General features: G+C 39.3%; 1 protein-coding gene and 1 pseudogene across 1 annotated transcript; both read right to left on the bottom strand.

The window, feature by feature from the left end:
* Positions 1 to 1,812: 1,812 nt before the first annotated feature.
* LOC123796711 (olfactory receptor-like protein OLF4) lies at positions 1,813 to 2,781 on the bottom strand (annotated as a pseudogene).
* Positions 2,782 to 12,686: 9,905 nt separating this feature from the next.
* On the bottom strand, positions 12,687 to 13,655 carry LOC123796712 (olfactory receptor-like protein OLF4). Its single transcript, XM_045804218.2, has one exon. The coding sequence runs from the start codon at positions 13,653 to 13,655 to the stop codon at positions 12,687 to 12,689; it is 969 nt and encodes a 322-aa protein (XP_045660174.2).
* Between the last annotated feature and the right edge of the window lie 1,546 nt (positions 13,656 to 15,201).

Genomic DNA, 15,201 nt, shown 5'->3' with positions numbered 1-15,201 from the left:
GTTCCCTGGGGAATTCTACCAAACATTCAAAGAAGTAATAATACCTATTTTCCCGAAGCTGTTTCAAAAAAATAGAAACAGAAGGAAAATTTCTAAACTCCTTCTATGAGGCCAGCATTACCTTGATCCCCAAACCAGGCAAAGACCCCATCAAAAAGGAGAATTACAGACCAATAACCCTGGTGAATATGGACAGCAAAATTATCAACAAGATCCTAGCTAATAAGATCCAATAGTACATTAAAAGGATTATTCATTATGACCAGGTGGGATTCATCCCTGGAATGCAAGGGTGGTTCAACATTCTCAAATCAATCAGTATGATAGAACACGTTAATTAGAGAAGAAACAAGAATCATAAGGTCCTCTCAAATGATGCAGAAAAAAACATTTCACAAAATACAGCATTCCTTCCTGATTTAAACCCATCAGAGTGTAGGGTAGGAGGGTACATTCCTCAATTTCATAAAAAAACCATTTATGAAAAGCCCGCAGCTAATATCATTCTCAATGGGAAAAAGCTGAGAGCCTTTCCCTTATCAGGAACACAACAAGGATGCCCACTCTCACCACTATTGTTCAACATAGTCCTAGAAGTCCTAGCAACAGCAATCATACAACAGAAAGAAATAAAAAGTATTTAAATTAGCAAAGAAGTGAAACTCTCTCTTCGCCGATTTATGTGGAAAACCCAAAAGACTCCACCCCCAAATTATTAGAACTCATACAGTAATTCAGTAATGTGGCAGGATACAAAATCAATGCACAGAAATCTGTTGCATTTCTATACACTAACAATGAGACTGAAGAAAGAGAAATCAGGGAATTGATTGCATTTACAATAGCACCAGAACATAAGGTGTTATATGCAAGTAATGAATCATGGAACTTTACATCAAAAACTAGGGATGTACTGTATGGAGATTAACATACTATAATAAAAATTATTATTAAAAAAAGAACATAATTTAATAAAACCCTAAACATGCCACCAGTCTTTCATCTTAATGAATACACCTTACAAATTGACCTGATATTCCATCATTCAATGAATAGACGAAGTGCCTGAGAGGGAAATATTTTGCAAAGCAATAAATATATAACTTAATATTTTGTTTCATCATCCTTAGGCCAAATTTGGGCATATTATGTCAATATTTTCCCCCCTTATTTGTCTTTCTGTATAGATTCCACTTGGAGGCATGTATTTTATTATCATTTTTTTTTTTTGCCAGTGGGAGGCATGATGGACACAAGCTATGTAACAACAGGATCCTAATGTGTAGAAAACTCTGCATGATCAACTAAAACCATCAGTATGCTGAAGTCTGCATTCCCAGGAAGAGCAGTGAAGGTAGTGAGATACAAAGGAATGATGTTCACCAGAGTGAAGCACATGGTCTCAGATTTTTCTCTGTTATAAACTTACATAAACATCTGTGGTGGCCAAAAGTAGATTTTCCATAGGAGTAGTATTCAGTCAATCAAAAGAAAAAATACTCACTATGACATAGTTTATTTGAGAAGAAATTATTCTTATCAAATTCATGTAGTCCTTTGAATAAGTGAAAATGTCCAAATATTTCACATCCAAAGTCAGGAATGATATTGAGACATAAGAAAATGACAAAGGGAAAATATCTTGGATATCAGAGTTAACACAGAGCTTAATAAAATGAGTTACATATTTTGTATGAGACATCAAAATAAAAAACATAGAAATAGCAGGAAATAAATTAAGGAAACAAGTTCTACTTCCACACTCTGCATAAAAATTCTCAACTTCTGACTCAAAGGTTTTGGACCATGCAGTCAAGGGCAGTTCTTCAGCCCCAGGATGATTCACCCTTTTAGAGCTGCCATCCCAGAGAATCTCATCAGAGCCCTCTTTATTTCTTTGTTCCTAAGGCTGTAGATGAAGGGGTTCAGCATAGGTGTGACAACTGTATACATCACCGAGGCCACTGCACTTGAATGGGAGCTCTGGGTAGCAGCAGAGCTAAGGTACACTCCTAGGCTCGTACAATAAAATAAGGAGACAACCGACAAGTGTGAGGTACAGGTGGAAAATGCTTTATACTTGCCCTGAGCTGATGAGATCCCAAGGATGGAGGAAACTATTTTAGCATAAGAGTAAAGGACCCCAGACAGGGGAGCACCACCCAACAACACAGCTGCAAAATACATCACCATGTTATTAAGAAAAGTATCAGAACAGGCAAGTTGGATCATCTGATTGAGTTCACAGAAAAAGTGGGGGATTTCCACCTCTGTACAGAAGGACAGCTGCAGCATCATTAAGCTTTCTAACAAGGAATGAAGGAGACTTATGATCCAGGTCACTAGAACTAGCAGTCCACAGAGCTGTGGGTTCATGATGACTGTGTAGTGCAGGGGGTGACAGATGGCCAGGAAGCGGTCATAGGCCATCACAGTCAGGAGATAGACATCTAGTCCTGAAAAGAGTATGAAAAAATACATCTGGCTGAGGCAGCCTTCGTAAGTGATCACTTTCCTCTGTGTCTGGATGTTCCACAGCATCTTAGGGACGGTGGTGGAGGTGAAACAGATGTCTGCAAAGGACAGGTTGGCCAGGAAGAAGTACATGGGGGTGTGGAGGTGGGAGTCAGAGCTGACAGCCAGGATGATGAGTAGGTTTCCAAGCACAGTGATCAGGTACATGGAGAGGAAAAGCCCAAATAGGAGGGGCTGCAGTTCTGGGTCCTCTGAAAATCCCAGAAGAAGAAACTTTGAAATTCCTGTATTGTTTCTTATGTCCATTGGTGGAGGTGACTACCACTACAGGGGGGAATAAGATGATTAATTTCGACAGAAATGGGCATTTCTCACATTGTGGAATGCTACAATGTATATTTTCCAGTCAGGAAATTAATTTCAATATTTTGTGAATGGATCTGGGCTTCTTGAGAGGATCCCCAGTTCCTCTCTGATTGGGAATTTTCATCCAAACATAAGATGTTCCCCAACAGGTCAAGGATTATACAGTTTTAATAAGAAATTATTTCATGCATTTGAGGAAATCTAGTGTCGACCATGTTTCAGAAATTTCTAGTCATAACGTAGAAGGTGCTGAAAAACAATAGTCCCTAAAATTCAATGATGGTGATAGGATAGAAGCAAATGTAAAGATTAAATAATCGTGAGATGGAGATAGATGTCATGAAAAAAAAAAAAAAACAAAGAGAAGCAGGTTAAAGGAGACAGTGGGTGGGGTGTTATGTTGGGTGTTCAGTCAAGACTGGCTAAGAAGGTGACATTTGAACAGGGAACTCATGGAAGAGAGGGTGGAAGACAGGAGGTTTTCCCGTCAGAGTGAATAGTCAGTGCAAAGGACCCAAGGACCTGTTTCTGTTCAGAAAATCAAGGCTCAGGAGGAAGCCAGTGTGGTGAGCAGATTGGTCATAAGACAGTGACGACAGGTGGTGGCAGTGAATTTTGTAGAACCATGTCGCCTCATAGCTGCTTAAAGTTTAAGACACGGAGACTTCCTCGTCCACACTATGTACCTCTTGCACTTTATGAATCTGTCAATTGAACATCCCTCCTTAGTATCATCTGTTGACTTAGTTCGGCTTGTGTATTATAAGGGTAAACTTGTAATAGAGGAGCCTAGGTATCCCTGCTCTGAGGAATGCTCTCACTCTTCATGGTCCCCCCACACACATGCACACATGTGCACACACACACACATGCACACTGCCACATACACAGAAAACAGCACACCATGTCCACCCAGTGTGTGTTATTCTATGTCTTTCTTGCCCCACCCCCCACCTGCCCTAATACACTGCTTAGGATATGAATGCCTACACATTATATTACCTTTCCTATGAGGAATGTAGAAATAGTACCCAGAAATTCCTATTTCTAGCCTCTCAGGGTCAAATAATCTTTGGGCTCCATTTGGGAATGGACACTTTTTGACCTGTGTGTAAAGAATCATAAATAATTGTGTTCAATAAAGAGAGAGAGAGAGATGGAGGGAGGGAGAAATGAGATGGACATAAAGAGTAAAATGATCTAATGAGCTCAGTTGTCCTGAGAGACTGTAAGGAAGGAAATCTTCCTTGGTGCTGGTGGCATCCAGTCCTGGTTACATCCCATTTATATCTAGCAAAATTAATAAAAGAGCAAAAATAAATTGTCCAAAAAACAACAGTAGTGACATCTTTATTTTGAAACACCTTAAAGACTGAACATCACAAGAGAAAAATGAGTAAAGAGAATAAACCAACACTTCAAAGATTAGGCATTTTTATTACCAGATTGCAAAAAGCAGAAGACTTGTTTTTCCTGTGCCTTTTTCCATATCTATTTGACCCACTGGTCTTCATTTAGTCCAATAGAGAATGAGGTGGGTCCCTTTATCACTTTTCTTATGTGACATCTTTTTGTGTTTGTTTGTCATTCTTAGGCTTTGGGTTTTAGTCACTTTCTTGACAAGAGGCAGGAGCACAACTACTCACAGTTCTGTTCCTTGTCCACCATGCAAGGCCTCCCCAGACTCTGTAAAATCTTAGACACCCCGTGGCAGTCTATTCTGTTACTCTGAATACTCTTCATGTGACTTATCTGAGGACCTTATCTTGGACTCACATTATCTCACTGCTCTCTTGTCTGTCACTCTGACATAAGGACCAAAGGTGCAGGGACTTCACCTGAGCTGCTCATCTTCTTCTTTATGGGTGTGGCTGTATATGCACTTATATCGGAATGAATTCAAGAAAATTAGACATTATGAAATGCATAGAATGACAGAGGAGATAAAAACAGTTTTAAAGAGAGAAGTTTCGGTACAACTATATTCAATAAAATTGAAGGCAGTTTAGAGAACTAACTGAAATGGGATCTACAGGAGCAGTAATTCCACAAAATCAACATGCATGAATAAGAAAATTCCCCGAGACCTTATATACAAGAGTATAACACATAAAGTTCTTAGACACTCATGTCTATGTATCTTTATATATGTATTTATAGAATAAATTTGTCTACCCTTAGGTACAGGATTCATGTTAGCAATCTTCAATATAATAAACATGTTTTCCTATTTAAAAAAAAAGAAATTTTGGGCACAGAACAGTTGCTTTTTTAGCTGTGTTGAATGAATCAGGAATTAGGTCTCATTATATATGGACTCAAACAGAAAATAATTTAAAAATGTCTTTTAATGTGGGGAGAAGCAGTATCTAAAGTTTTAGTTCCAAGTCACATAAAGAGATATGGAACAGGTATGCTTATGGAAGGTAAAGGTGATTCTTGGTCAAACATAGAAAGAATGCTTTCCAAGTGATGGCATTTCTATTTTAGAAACAGATCCAATAATAAAAGGCCACAAGGAATGATAAGGACTACAGAGACATGAACACTATTTGGAAATATGTATGAAAGGTGATTTGTGAGCAATAAGTATGCAAAACTACATAGACTTTCATTTTTTTCAGAGACTTTTCCAAACAAAATTTATACACTCTCACACATGCTAAAACATACGTCTACATATACATAAAAAAGCAAAATAGCAAGTAGCTAAATTGGTGAAATAAACAGCAATGCTTTGGTGAAAGATTGCAAAGAAAAAAAAACATATATAAAATGGATTATTCAGCCATCAGAAAGAACGATTACCCAACATTTGCAGCAACATGGACAGGACTGGAGGAGATTATGCTGAGTGAAATAAGGCAAGCAGAGAAAGACAATTATCATACGGTTTCACTCATTTATGGAACATAAGAAATAGCAGGAAGATTGGCAGGAGAAGGAAGGGAAGAATGAAGGGGGGGTTAAAAAGAAGAGGGAATGAACCATGAGAGACTATGGACTCTGGGAAACAAACTGAGGGCTTCAGAGGGAAGGGGGGTGGGAGAATGGGATAGGCTGGTGATGGGTGTTAAGGAGGGCATGTAATCCATGGTGCACTGGGTGTTACATGCAAACAATGAATCATGGAACATTACATCAAAAGCTAATGATGTACTGTATGGTGACTAACATAACATAATAAAAATTATTGTTAAAACAAAGAAACAAACAAACAAACAAAACCAGGAATAAAACCACTCCGACCCCACTATGCAAACACCAAGGACTCCCACAGCCAATTTTCAACAGAGAAAGTGGGTGGCGAGCTAACCCAGACCATGTTCAGGCTCACAGGTACTGAGGTAATTATAAAGGAAGTTCATTAGCATATCTTTTTTCACACAATCCATGTAAAAAATTTCATTTGAATACTGAAGAGAGGAGGTATGTGATATGTAGGTTTCATGTACTCCTCTTGCAGGGATGCACCTGGGAGAATTATTTTGTCTGGATTTTACTCCTCAGTATGGAAATGTAGTCTAATATGTCCCATCTTAAACATAAAAAGACAGGTCCTCACTTCACTGTATATCCCTCAAAAGCTAATACTTGACATTTCTACTCTGGTTAATTGCAAAGATCCTTGGTCTCATGTTCTACTTTTATGCTTCCCATGTCCCCTTTAATTGGGTTTCCATTGTTACAGTTTAGTTGTTAACACTGAACCTTGCATTTATGAGTACAATATTCACTTCTACATTTAGAATCATAAATACGTAAATGATAAATCATAAATTTCTTAATGAAGCCAGCAAACAGCCACAGCAAACTCTCAGCTCTGGATTGGGCTGGACTGGCCCTCTGGTGACCTCAGGTAAATGCTCTTGACTTTCATTCTCTTGATCTTCTCCTGCAGTCCCTACTGGGCAGCAAAACTCATCTAGATGGGGTCTCTGGGAGGAAGGTCTCTACTTGGAAATCAAAGTACCTGTCTGGTTGGTAGATGATGGAAGATGAAGCTCTGTCCCCAGCCAAGAGAACAGGAATGGGTCAGACTCCAGTGCCCCATCCAGACTCAGGACTGCACAAGAGATGACCAGGTCTTGTCCAGCCCGAGGTTGCCTGTGCTGTGGGGCTGTAACAGAAGAGTATTTACAGCTGGTTCGTTCTGCTCATTAGGATCATTTCCCTCCTGTTCCTCCCACCTGTAGGCACATGCTTTCCCTGTGGGACACTTGTGTGGACAGAAAGGACATTTTCCCTCTTGAATTTCTGTTACTAGGAGACAAGTGATAACCCAGTAGTCAGTTTTTCTTACCCCTTTTCTATATCTTCTTCTGCCTTTCAGAGATTTCACCTCCCAGCCCCTTATCTCACTCTTGAGTGAATGTTTTTTGTTTAAGACTGAGGAATCAATCCTGACTAGGTCCCTTGGGTCCTTCAAAGCATTGACTTGTGGATGATACCCCTGATATCTCTAGAAGTTACTTTTCCTTTTTTCAACAAAAATGAAAAGTTCGTTCTTTTAATGTAAAACAGTGGGCCCTGCACTCCTTGGCTTCATGACAGTTTTGCCAAAACAGTTAGGAATCTCACACTTCTATCACAAGTTCAGGAATATGACCTAAAATGTCACTATAAATATTTGTTAAATGTAAGAGATATGATTAGTTTTTATGCACTATGATTGAAGGTTAGCACCTTATACTAATTGCCTGATTTAATTTTTCAAGAAGTCCAAGAATGGAGGAAGCACTGCTGTGAACTCCATTCCCTATGGAGAAATGGGGACTTGAAGAATTTAGTGAGCTTCTCAAAATTATCATTGCAGAAGGGGATGAGTGTTGATTGCATTCTCTCATGTTGCTACCAGTTTTCAAGCTTTCTGCCAGTGCTCAGAACCAGAGGTGGTTCTTTTCCCCTGGGCACATCTGGCAATGTTTGAGTAATGCTGCTAAACACCTCCACTGAGCAGGACAGCTCCCAACACAGATAATGACCCTCCCTCAAAGGTCATATTGAGAGTGTGAGAAAATGTACTCTAGACCAGCACTTCTCCAACTTCAAAGTGCATGTGAATCACCTAGGATTCTAGCTCAAATGCAGATTCTGCTTTTGAAGATGCTGGTGGGCCCAGGAGTTCAGCATTTCTAACAAGCTCCTGAGTGATGTCGATGCTGCAGGTTGTGGTCTGTGGACCACTCTTTGAGTAGCAAGACTGTCATTCTGCTATCGAGTAAGGTACAGGTGGTTTTAGGTTTTCTTCACACACACACACACACACACACACACACACACACACACACACACACACAAGGTCACATTTGTGTAACATTTTGAATGACTAGTGTATAGAGACATTCTAAGGGCTGTGATAAATTCTGTGCCTGTTTCTTTTATATAAGGACCCTTGAGTGGCACAAAAAAATACTTTTGGAAAAGACTTTCTAGTAGGCAGAATAAGAGCCTCTTCATGTCGTTCACATGATAATACCTAGAAAATTTGACTACATTATTTTTTATAGGAAGAGGGAGATTAAGGTAGCAAATAGAATAAGGCTGCTAATCAGCTAATGTTAAACTAAGATTGGCCAAGATTATGCAAGTGGAACTAACATAATCACCATCATCCTCTGAATGTGGGAGAGGAGGGCAGAATAGTTGGATCAGAGAGATGTGAAGATACCAAGTCTCTGGCTTTCAAGATGGAGAAAGGACAATGAGCCAAAGAATGCTTGTTGTCACTAGAAACTGCAATAAGAAAGAAAACATTTTCTCCTGGAGCATCCAGAAGCAACCAGGTGCTGTAGACATCTTGATTTTAGCCCACTGAGACTTATTTCAGGCTTCTGACCTCTTAAACAGTAAGAGCCTAAATTTGTTTCTTTCAAGCCTCTCGTGAGGTAATTTGTTAATGCAGAATTAGGAGTGTAATAGAGACATCTATCCAATATAATTGTTTTGGAGGAAAATGAATTTGATTTCTCAATTCATTTCTTTCCTCTTGGGCAAAGGCATTTTGTGTTGAAATGTCTCCTTAACTGGAAAAAAAAAAAAGTCAATTCGAAGCTTCTGCTCAGTTGCTGAAATGGAATGGGGAAAGTGAATTCTCCATTGCTAAAATGTAAATGTGACTTACTTACTTATTTACTTATGTAATTAAATGTTTGTTTGTTTATTTATTTACTTAGGAAAGAAAGAGAGTGCACTCATGGGTGAGCCAGGGGAAAGGCAGAGGGAGAGGGAGAGAGAATCCTTAAGCAGACTCACCACTGAGCATGGAGCTGACATGGTGCTTGAATCCATGCCCTGAGTTCATGCTAGGACAAAATCAAGGGTCGGATCCTTAACTGACTGAGCTAACCAAGTGCCCCTTTTATTTATTTTTAAAGTAAATTGAATCATGAGAGACTATGGACTCTGGGAAACAAACTGAGGGCTTCAGAGGGGAAGAGGATGGGGGAATGGGATAGGCTGGTGATGGATATTAAGGAGGGCACATATTGCATGGTGCACTGGGTGTTATACGCAAACAATGAATCATGGAACACTACATCAAAAACTAAAGATATACTGTTTGGTGACTAACATAACACAATAAAAAATTATTATTAAAAAAATAAGGTAATGTGTACACCCAATGAAGGGCTTGAACTCATGGCCCGAAGATCAAGAGTTGCCTGCTCTAGCTGTCTGGCTGTCTGGCTGGCTCCTTGGTGGAGTGGGTGACTTTTGATCTCAGGATTGGGGGTTTCAGCCCCACACTGTTGTAGAGATCCCTTAAGAATAAAATATTAAAAGAAAAAAAGAAGAGTTGCTTGATCCACTGACCAAGCCAGCCAGATAACCTGTGACTTTAGATTTAAATATAAATTCTCTTTCTTTATTTTTTAATTTTTTAAAAGATTTTATTTATTTATTTGACACAGAGAGAGTACAAGCAGGGGGAGCAGCAGGCAGAGGGAAAGGGAGGAGCAGACTCCCCGCTGAGCAGGGAGCCCAATGGGGCTTGATCCCAGGACCCTGGGATCATGACATGAACCAAAGGCAGATGCTTAACCATCTGAGCCACCCAGGTGTCGCTAAATTCTCTTTTTTAAAATATAAATTCTGACTTCGTGCCCTTTGTTTTGAGATTTAAAAAGGGAATTCATAACTAAATTTAAGTTTGCCCATCCCACTTTAAGTCTTTGAGTCTAAATATCTATATTCTTTTAATTTCGTGCTATTTCAAACATTCATTCTTTTATTTGTATCCTCTCCAAATTTCTTTCAGATTTCCTTTCGACATAAGAGATGGGATTATTGAGTCTGCATTGTACATGCATGTGTAAGAATCTATTTGTAGGAAGTAATGCACACATACATACATGTTCATATACTAAGGAGTACTGCAAAGACTTCTTGGACTCTCCAACTTTTTCCAACACTGTATTTATTTCTAACAACATCCACCAGCATTAGAGATAAGGAGACAGAAGTTTCAGATTGATTACATTTTTTAACAATTATATAACAAATATTTAAACCTTTTGTGCACTTTTTTGATTATATATAAATGGACTCATGCAGTATGTACTCTTAATTTTTGCATGATTACTTTAATACAGAATATTGCACATTTTATATCTGTTGAGTTTCTTGTATGTCATTTATTTTACTTTTTAAAGATTTTATTTATTTATTTGACACAGAGAGAGACAGCCAGCTAAAGAGGAAACACAGCAGGGGGAGTGGGAGAGGAAGAAGCAGGCTCCCAGTGGAGGAGCCTGATGAAGGGTTCGATCCCAGAATGCTGGGATCAGATGCTGAGCTGAAGGCAGACGCTTAACGACTGAGCCACCCAAGTGCCCCTACTCTTGAACATTCTTTGTCCCACAAAGAAATTCCCCACATTTCATCTTTCCTCACAACATTTCATGAAGTTATTTTTATGACTCCACATTGTGTTCAGAAGGAAATGAAGGCTGGAGGGATTACACCCTAACAATTGCATAACAAATCAATTAGAACTTATTGTGCACCTTCTGGCATTCTATGGAAATGGAATCATATCTTCATGATTTAATGACTTTTTCAATTCTTAAAGTTGTACACCTCAAATGTGTACAGTTTATCACATGTAATAATGCTCCAATAAGTTAATTAGAATTTAAAAATTCTAGTGGTGCATGACTCAGAGTCAGATCTGGAGCCCAGGTAGCTGAGTCACACCTATTGGGGTGGGAGAGCTCTCATCCAACGGTGAAGAAGCAAAGGTTCACAGGTGGATATTAAAATAGTGGAATTAAATTAATAAAATTCACATTTGATAAACTCCTTTATTTTGTAACTAGAAGATTACCTACATATAAAAAAGGAATAAAATGACATAAATTGTTTTAAGACAGAAGAGCTCTACAGTCACACACCTCATGGATCAGCTTTAGTAACACACTGTAGAGATTCCCACTTGACCTAGGACTCATGAGGAGCCCTGCAGAGAGCATAACAACTCCCTGCCCTAAACTCCCCTTCAATAATAAAGACATTATACTAAGCCATTTTATTTTAGGGTACTTTGTATGTAGCAATGGCTAACTGATATAATAATCAAGTTAGGCAGAACTTACAACATTTGTAATAATCTGATTTTTTTCTAGGGGTTTATTCTGATAATTTAAGGTAGGGTTCATGATTACTGTGTTCTTCAAGTTTATTTCACGTAACTGTGCTACAATGGAGTCATCTCCATTGAGGCCCCTTTGAGGTAACATGGAAAGGTCAGAAGGACATGCATGTGTGCCCACAACTTGTGACTCTGAATCACACCTGGACAGGAGCCCAGGCTTGCTGGTGAGTCATCCTGTGGTTATGAGGATCATATATAATGGATGATACTGATATTGTTCATCTGCTGCCTCTTTAAAGGTTATGGCAGAATTTCACATACTGGGAGATATTTCATTTAACGAAACAGAAGGAATCATATTTGCATGTAACACTGGAAATTTTCAACCAGAAAATAATGTAATAAAACCCCAAAAATGCCACCAGTCTTTCATCTTAATGAATACACCTTACAAATGGACCTGATATTCCATGATTCAATGAGTAGATGAAGTGCCTGAGGGAGGAATATTTTGCATCGCAATAGATGTATGATCTCATATTTTGCTTCAACATCCTTAGGCCAAGTTTGAACTAGGGCCATATTATGTCAATCTACTTTTTTCCATATTTCTCTTTGTATGTAAATTCCACTGGAGGCATGTATTTTATTATCATATTTTTGCCAGTGACTATGGGAGGCATGGTGGACACAAACTGTGAAACAACAGGATCCTAATGGGTAGAAAAATCCTCATGGTCAGCTATAACCACCAGTACATCAAAGTCTGCATTCTCAGGAAGAGCAGTGAAGGTAGTGAGATACAAAGGAATGATGTTCACAATGATTAAGCAAGGTCTTTCAGACTTTTCCCTGTTATAAACTTACATAAATAGCTGTGGCGGCCAAGAGTAGATTTTTCACAGGAGTAGTATTCAGTCAATTAAAAGAAAAAATAGTCACTGTGATATATTTTATTTGAGAAGAAATTATTCTTAACACATTCATGTAGTCCTTTGAATAAGTGAGAATGTCCGCATATTTCACACCCATGTTTAGGAACGACATGAAGACAGTAGGAAAATGACAAAGGGAAAATCTCTTGGATATCAGAGATATCACAAAGCTTAATAAGATAAGTTATGTATATTGTATAAGACATTCAAATAAAAAGCAGAAATTACAGGAAATAAATTAAGGAAGCAAGCTCTACTTCTACACTCTGCATAAAAAATCACAACTTGAGACTCAAAGGTATTGGGACCTGAAATCACGGGTACTTCTTCAGCCTCAGCACAATTGTCCCTTTTAGAACTGTAATCCCAGAGAATCTCATCAGAGCGTTCTTTATTTCTTTGTTCCTCAGGCTGTAGATGAAGGGGTTCAGCATGGGGGTGACAACTGTATACATCACCGAGGCCACTGCACTTGAGTAGGAGCTCTGGGTAACAGCAGAGCTAAGGTACACTCCTAGGCCCGTACAATAAAATAAGGAGACAACCAAGAGGTGAGATGCACAGGTGGAAAATGCTTTGTTCTTGCCCTGAGCTGATGAGATCCCAAGGATGGAGGAAACTATCTTAGAGTAGGAGTAAATGACCCCATACAGGGGAGCACCACCCAGCAACACAGCTGCAAAATACATCACCATGTTATTAAGAAAAGTATCGGAACAGGCAAGTTGGATCATCTGATTGAGTTCACAGAAAAAGTGGGGGATTTGCATCTCTGTACAGAAGGACAGCCGCAGCACCATGAAGATTTCTAACAAGGAGTGCAGGAGACTTATGATCCAGGTCACTAGAACCAGCAGTCCACACAGCCGGGGGTTCATGATGACCATGTAGTGCAAGGGGTGACATATGGCCACAAACCGGTCATAGGCCATCACAGTCAGGAGAAAGACATCTAATCCTGAAAAGAGTAGGAAAAAATACATCTGGCTGAGGCAGCCTTTGTAAGTGATGTCTTGGCTCTGAGTCTGGATGTTCAGTAGCATCTTGGGGATGGTGGTGGAGGTGAAACAGATGTCTACAAAGGACAGGTTGGCCAGGAAGAAGTACATGGGGGTGTGGAGGTGAGAGTCAGAGCTGACGGCCAGGATGAGGAGCAGGTTTCCAAACACAGTGATCAGGTACATGGAGAGGAAAAGCCCAAATAGGAGGGGCTGCAGTTCTGGGTCCTCTGAAAATCCCAGAAGAAGAAATTTTGAAATTCCTGTATTGTTTCTTGTGTCCATTGGTGGAGGTGACTACCACTACAGGGGGGAATAACATGATTAATTTTGACAGAAATGGGCATTGTTCACATTGTTGAATGCTACAATGTATATTTTCCAGTCAGGAAATTAATTTCAATATTTTGTGAGTGGATCTGGGCCCTTTAGGAGGATCCCCAGTTCCTCTCTGATTAGGAATTTCCATCACAGCATAAGATGTTCCCCAACAGGTCAGATATTAAACAGTTTTAATAAGAAATTATTTCATGCATTTGAGGACATCTAGAATGTCAACCATGTTTCAGAAATTTCTAGTCATAAAGTAGAGAGTGCTGAAAAGCAATAGTCCCTATAATTCAATGATGGTGATAGGATAGAAGCATATATAAAGATTAAATAATCATGAAATGAGGACAGATGATATGAACCTATCAGAAGCAGGTTAAGGGAGAGAATGTGTCAGGTGTTATATTGGGTGTTCAGTCAAGGTTGGCTAAGAAGGTGACATTTGAACAAACACCTCATGGAAGAGAGTGTACATGATGGGAGGTCTACCTGGCAGAGGGAACAACTGGTAAAATGTCTTGAGGAAGTGCTTCTGTCAGAAAATCAAGGGTCAGAAGGGAGCCAGTGTGTTGAGGGGAATGGACAAGAGAGAGATAGAGAGAGATGAGAGGTGGTGGCAGTGAATTTCATAGAATCAAGTGGCCTCATAGCTGCTTAAATGTCAAGACACAGGGACTTCCTCATCCACACTATGTACGTCTTGCACTTTATGATCTGGTTGCAATAGCGTCCTGTCCATTGACACCCCCCCCAGTATCATCTGTTGACTGAGTTTAGCTTGTGTATTATAAGGGTCACCTTGGAATAGAGGAATCCATGTATCCCTGCTCTGAGGACTGCACTCACTCATCAAGGTGTTCTTGCACACATGCGAACGCACACATACACATGCACACATACACACAATACCATATACACACAACACAGTACACTATTTCCTGCTGGTGTGTGTTACTCTATGTCTTTTCACCTTCCACCCCACGCTTGCTCCAATGCACTGTTTAGGATACGAACGCATACTCATCATATTGCCTTTCCCATAAGAACTGTAGAAATAGTACCCAGAAATTCCTATTCATAGTCTCCCAGGGTCAAATTGTCTTGAGGCTCCATTTTGAAATGGATACATTTTGTTCTGTGTCTAATGAAACATAAATAATTGTGTTCAATAAACAGAGAGAGAGATGGAGGGAGGGAGAAATGAGATGGATATAAAGAGTAAAATGATCTAATGAGCTCAGTTGTCCTGAGAGAGACTGTAAGGAAGGAAAGCTTCCTTGGTGCTGGTGGCATCCAGTCCTGGTTACATCCCATTTATATCTAGCTAAGTAAGTAAAAGAGTAAAAGTAAATTGACCAAAAGAAAATGGGAGTGACATCTTTGTGGTGAAACACCTTAAAGATTGAACATCACAAGAAAAAAAATGAGTAGAGAATAATCAACACTCCACAAAATTAGGCGTTTTTATTACCAGATAGCAAAAAGCAGAAGACTTGTTTTT

Source organism: Ursus americanus, chromosome 14, assembly GCF_024610735.1.
Source record: "Ursus americanus isolate L20-20 chromosome 14, mUrsAme1.1.p, whole genome shotgun sequence".
NCBI classification, from domain to species: Eukaryota; Metazoa; Chordata; class Mammalia; order Carnivora; family Ursidae; genus Ursus; species Ursus americanus.
Note: the sequence above shows the minus strand (reverse complement) of the source record. Positions and strands in the feature narration are given on the sequence as shown.